The 6,000-nt window shown below is 41.2% G+C and overlaps 1 protein-coding gene across 3 annotated transcripts in view; it reads left to right on the plus strand.

The window, feature by feature from the left end:
• dop1a (DOP1 leucine zipper like protein A) overlaps positions 1–6,000 on the plus strand; it is a 32,871-nt gene that overhangs the window by 5,359 nt on the left and 21,512 nt on the right. For 2 of the 3 annotated variants that reach the window (XM_034297756.2, XM_034297760.2), the window contains exons 5-10: positions 1,914–2,103; positions 2,503–2,601; positions 3,354–3,453; positions 4,099–4,208; positions 4,472–4,586; positions 5,337–5,457. In XM_034297756.2, coding sequence (XP_034153647.1) covers positions 1,914–2,103; positions 2,503–2,601; positions 3,354–3,453; positions 4,099–4,208; positions 4,472–4,586; positions 5,337–5,457 — 735 coding nt within the window. The remainder of the gene's footprint in view (positions 1–1,913; positions 2,104–2,502; positions 2,602–3,353; positions 3,454–4,098; positions 4,209–4,471; positions 4,587–5,336; positions 5,458–6,000) is intronic. The other variant, XM_034297759.2, reaches the window with a different exon arrangement.

A 6,000-nucleotide genomic window follows, 5' to 3' on the forward strand; every position in this document is an offset into this window, starting at 1 on the left:
TCTTTCTCGCTTCTCGAGAGATACGCAGTTTTATATTTAAAAACGACTCGAGGTGATATTCAGATCTCATCACATTAGTCTTTTATTTTCTCAGTTTATAATTCTCTCCTGCTTTTATGTTACATCACATTACGTTTGACAGCAACATAAAAAGGTGATTTTGTTCTTCACTCTCTGCATTTTGTTCTGTGAGTATGAATATGTGTGTGTGTGTGTGTGTGTGTGTGTGTGTGTGTGTGTTTGTGTGTGTGTTTGTGTGTTTGTGTGTGTGTGTGTGTGTGTGTGTGTGTGTGTGTTTGTGTTTCAGGAGCAGACATGCGCAGTAACTTCATTATTGTTCTCATTGAAATGGTTCTTATGTCATTATTATTATTATTATTATTATTATTATTATTATTAGGCATGAGACGATACACTAAAGCCACGATACGAGATGTATCCCGATACAGGCTTCATGAAATGATATTGACACTAATAAAATATTAAAGTTTAATAAATGTATTTTATAGTGACAACAGTTTGAACCTCTGCAATTTCAATACTGCTGTATTGTAATAAAAGTAGTTTAGGATTTATAATAAGTGTAGTTTTCCTGTATTATTAGTGTTATTTTAATATTATTCTGTGTCATAAATGTATTTCATGGCAACGTCATTAACACGGAAAGATTGTTTGACAGTAGATTGTGCCTTAAATGGTGAAATTACAAAGTGTTATTGTCGCTCCTGCTGTCTGACCTCCACCTGAAATACACGAGCGCGTCACCCTTACCAGTGCAACCGTACAGATCAGGAGAACAATCGTGATTTTATTTTATATACTTCCTCATTCCTCTGTAATTACTTTCTGGTTACGTCAGTGCCAGCACAACACACGACTCGCTTCTGAATCATTTTAGGCGTGAGTGTGACTTCCATCAAGCGCAGCACACAGGCTTTGATTTTAACTCGTGTTTCGGAGCGTAGCTAATCCGGCCGCTGTAGAAACCAGAGTGCACGTATATACAGCGGTTTACGGTAACTACCCTCGCTATGGATCTGCTGTGAATCCCGTGAGAATGTGGAGCAGTAGCGTACTCAGGTTTGCTAAGAGCTGTTTCGGTGTTATTTTTTCCGAGCTGCGGTCTTGTGTTTGTCATGTGTGCCGTAACGCTTCCTTCTGATTATCTCTTTGGACTATTCAGTAATAGTCGAGGCTGTCAGGTTCCCAATCACAAACTTCCTGCTCTGTATGCTGCTGCCTCTGCTGCTGCCACCTAGTGTTTAAGAAGAGGTAGCACTCATAATCAATATTAAACAGAAATATTCTGATATTCAGAGAAGCAAACTTATCTCACCAGTATTTTGTATACTTTGTATATTTTGGATAATTGAGACAATGAAATTCTGTGTCATGCCTAATAATTATATCCGATTGGAGAGCTTAAAATTCCTCATTACAAATTTATATCACCTAAATTGAATAATAATAAATATTTTATGAAAACTTCAAGTTCACTCCACCCTAACTAGATTACCAGTGTATCATCTCTCGGCTCTGTAATGCACGAGCTGTAACACGCCGTGTGTAAAACCTGTTTTCTACGTTAAATCACTCAGATTATCTAATGCATGCTTTTAAATGGTTTATTATTCTCTCTGAGGGAGAACAGCATGAAGAAGCTCGTTGCTCGTCTTTCCACACTGCAGTACACCGCACTAACGTTTCAGGAAGCAGAACTCGGTTCATGCAGATGCTTAAAAAGCCCTAAAGCTGTCGTTTCTTTTAAAAGAAATATTCATTTTTGGTTGATTATCTTTCTTGTTATTCGTTGTATTTTTTGACGAAAGTGAAGGTCTTTTTATTTGTTGTATATATTGTTTAATATGTAAAAAGTATGTGTACAGATTTTTAAAACTCGGCGCCCCCCGCAGGACAAATGCGCTGTTGGAGAAGGTGGCGTCGGCTGTGGAGCAGTCGGTGTTCTATAGCGCCCTCTGGGGGAGCATCCTGACCAGCGCACCAGTGAGACTGCCGGCCATCAGCTTCGTCCTCCTGCACCTCAACCGCAAACTGTCCATGGAGGATCAGCTGTACATCATCGGCAGCGACATCGAGCTCATGGTGAAACACAGCGACAAAAAACATCTCACTAACCAGCTGCTCACTAACCAGCTGCACACTAACCAGCTGCACACTAACCAAATACACACTAACCAAATACACACTAACCAGCTGCACACTAACCAAATACACACTAACCAGCTGCACACTAACAAATGTCTGAGTGAAATAAACGACATCACAGCAGTTTAAAATCAAAATGTTCAGACAGATCTCAGTTCAGTTAAAGGAGCAGCGGAGCACTGTACAGTGATAATAATAATAATAATAATAATAATGGTAATAATAATAATAATGGTAATAGTAAATGTGTGTGTGTGCGTGTGTGTGCGTGTGTGTGCGCGTGCGTGTGTGTGCGCGTGCGTGTGTGTGTGTGTGTGTGTGTGTGTGTGTGTGCAGGTGGAGGCGGTCAGTACGTCTGTTCAGGACTCCAGTGTGTTGGTTCAGAGGAGTACACTCGATCTCATCCTCTTCTGCTTCCCCTTCCACATGAGTCAGGTAATCACTCACTCACTCTTTCACTCTTTCACTCACTCACTCATTCACTCTTTCACTCACTCACTCACTCACTCTTTGACTCTTTCACTCACTCACTCACTCACTCACTCACTCTTTCACTCTTTCACTCACGCACTCTTTCACTCTTTCACTCTTTCACTCACTCACTCACTCTTTCACTCACTCTTTCACTCACTCACTCACTCACTCACTCACTTATTCACTCACTCTTTCACTCACTCACTCACTCACTCACTTATTCACTCACTCTTTCACTCACTCTTTCACTCACTCTTTCACTCTTTCACTCACTTATTCACTCACTCTTTCACTCACTCACTCACTCACTCACTTATTCACTCACTCACTCACTCTTTCACTCTTTCACTCACTTATTCACTCACTCACTCACTCACTCTCCTGTGCTGATGGTGAATACTGTAATGTTAATCTCAGTAATTTTTTTCTATATCACTCAGCTGTAACACAATACAATAATACAACAATCAGTGCGCAGTAATCAGCTGTTTAGTGACTTTTGTTGTCATCGTCTCTCTCTCTCTCTCTCTCTCTCTCTCTCTCTGTCTGTCCATCTCTCTCTCTCTTTCTCGCTCTCTCTCTCGCTCTCTCTCTCTCTCTCTCTCTTTCTCACTCTCTCTCTCTCTCTTTATTTTTCTCTTTCTCGCTCTCTCTCTCTCTCTGATTATACCTGAAACACTGAAGTTGTGGATTTGTGTTTTTCTTCCTGCCAGGCCACGCGTCCTGATATGATCCGGATCCTCTCTGCAGCGCTGCACGTCGTCCTGAGGAGAGACATGTCACTGAACCGCCGACTGTACGCATGGCTACTGGGTGAGGAACTCGTCTCTCTCTCTCTCTCTCACACACACACACACACACACACACACACACAGAGAGAGACAGATGGAGAGTGAGGAATGAATGTTTATCTGTAAGTGAGTACACGACCTAACGTGTCTCTCAGACGTTCCTCAACATTAAATCTAACTATAAACCGCTACAACGTGTGACGTGTCGTTCTTTAATAACTGAAACATCGTAGTCGTGGTAAATCGCTGTGGTATAAGCGGAATAACACACTCCAGACTGTGCTGTTTACTAAAATTATACACTTTGTGGGTAACAGTATTATTTTTGTGTAACAGCGTGGTCTGTTGTGTGTTATTCCTTATTTATCACGTTAATACTGTATAACTGTGTACGCTTATTACAGTGTTATAAACACTGCAGGGTTATAATGTGTGTTTTTAGTATTTACCTTTTGTTTACTCTGTTTTTACCTGCAAACTGTGTGCTGGGGACGGCCACGGTAAGAGTGTGTGTGTGTGTGTGTTTTACCAGTTTATTAAGAATGAATAGAACTTTGTGTGTTTGAATTTCATGGTTTATTTAGTTAATTTAAAGCGGTCTAATCCAATATGTAACTCTGTGTGTGTGTGTGTGTGTGTGTGTGTGTGTGTGTGTGTGTGTGTACAGGTTCTGACAATAACGGTGTGAAAACAGGTCCTCGGAACAGCCGCCTGAGTAACCCAGAGGAACACGCAACACACTACTTCAACACCTACTCTAAAGACCTGCTGGTGCAGGTGTGCGTTATGTACACAACACGCCATAGACGCAACACGCCATAGACGCAACACGCCATAGACGCAACACGCCATAGACGCAACACGCTATATACATAATATTTTATATACACAACATGTTTACTTTTGCACTGGCTGTATTTACATGCAGCATAATATGTTAGTATGAGATCTCAATCAGATTAAAAAAATGTATACTCCTCATGTCTGTGTGTGTGTCTGTGTGTGTGTCTGTGTGTGTGTGTGTGTGTGTGTGTGTTTAGGCCATGGTTGGGATTCTGCAGGGAAAAGCTCGAGGTGGTGAGGAGGAGAGCGCGCTGATGCACGACCTGAAACCTTTCCGCATCCTCATCAGTCTGCTGGACAAACCTGAGCTGGGTACACACACACATACACACACACATTCATACTCACACACACACATTCATACTCACACACACACACATATTCACACAACAAAATGCAGAAAATAGGAAAAAGGAAATGGCCTTTTTATGTTGCTGTCAGACGTAATGTGATGTAACATAAAAGCAGGAGAGAATTATAAACTGAGAAAATAAAGGACTAATGTGATGAGATCTGAGTGAGAAGATTTTGCGAGTGTAAATAAATCTAACAGGAGTCTCGTAGATCACCAGTATATTACTGCATGAACAGCGCTGGTTGTGATTCTCACATTAATCACTGGTTTAATTGAACAAAATGGCTTCCACACTCATTATTCAGCAGCACAGAGAATAGCACTTGATCCAGCGCAGACTGTTATCGAGCTCTGACAGTTACTCAAACGCAACTTAATGAAGCCGCGAGATTCTCCATCGAGGTGATGAAATCGTAATGTGTGTGCGGGATGTAGGAGATTTTATCACACTTTTATTTTCGCCATGTTGAGTTGTTGAATAAAATAAAGTTAGTGTTTGTGTTAATTCGATGCTGTAAAGAAAACGTGCTCACGGTGTGAAGGATAATCTGACCTAGCGCTCATCTGCTACGCTCACACAGAAACTTTAACTTCATTCATCACTTTATCCATAAAATATTCCCTCCTGCAGATAAACCGTGCAGAACTCACACAGCTCGACTCTGAATAAATAACAACCCTGTACTGAGACTCGTCTGTGTGTTTAGGTCCCGCCATCCTGGAGGACGTTCTGATCGAAGTGTTCAGGACTTTACACACCCAGTGCCGAGCCGAACTGGACCTGCAGAACCAGAACCCCTTCAGCAAAGACCACACGCAACTCAGCAGGTATCAACAACAACACCAAATCTAAAAAAATTATTATAATAATATTTTTATTAATAAAACACCCTTCATTTAGCCGCTGAAGCCTTTAAGAGCTGAAAAAAGGCGGTATAAATAACTTTACAACTGTTCCACGCTGCCGCTGAATCCTGCACTCTGATTGGTCAGAAGGTGTTGATTAGTTTTCTATAACAGCGGCTCTGACAGTAGTGCAGGTTTATATTAATGCACTCGCTCTAATACGTTATTGTTTCTACATGTACAGCAGACGCTCCACATAAACGGATTAAAAATGCGTGTAATTGTTGATGTGGTGAAGTTTTCTGTAAGGAGATGTTTATTATGTAACATTTAGGGAAGGAGTCTCCAGTGTCAGTGCTTTGTAACAGTCAGAGGTAAAGCTGTAACTTTCTGATAGCTTCAGGACAGAGGAGTTTACGCTTCTGTGCGGTTTCTCGGTAACAGAGAGAGATGAATAAAGAGAGGCTGCTGAGGGAACGAGTGTTTATAGCTGCTATAATGTAAGCGAGAACATCTCATTCTTTA

The sequence above is a fragment of the Pangasianodon hypophthalmus genome, chromosome 21, assembly GCF_027358585.1.
Source record: "Pangasianodon hypophthalmus isolate fPanHyp1 chromosome 21, fPanHyp1.pri, whole genome shotgun sequence".
Classification (NCBI taxonomy): domain Eukaryota; kingdom Metazoa; phylum Chordata; class Actinopteri; order Siluriformes; family Pangasiidae; genus Pangasianodon; species Pangasianodon hypophthalmus.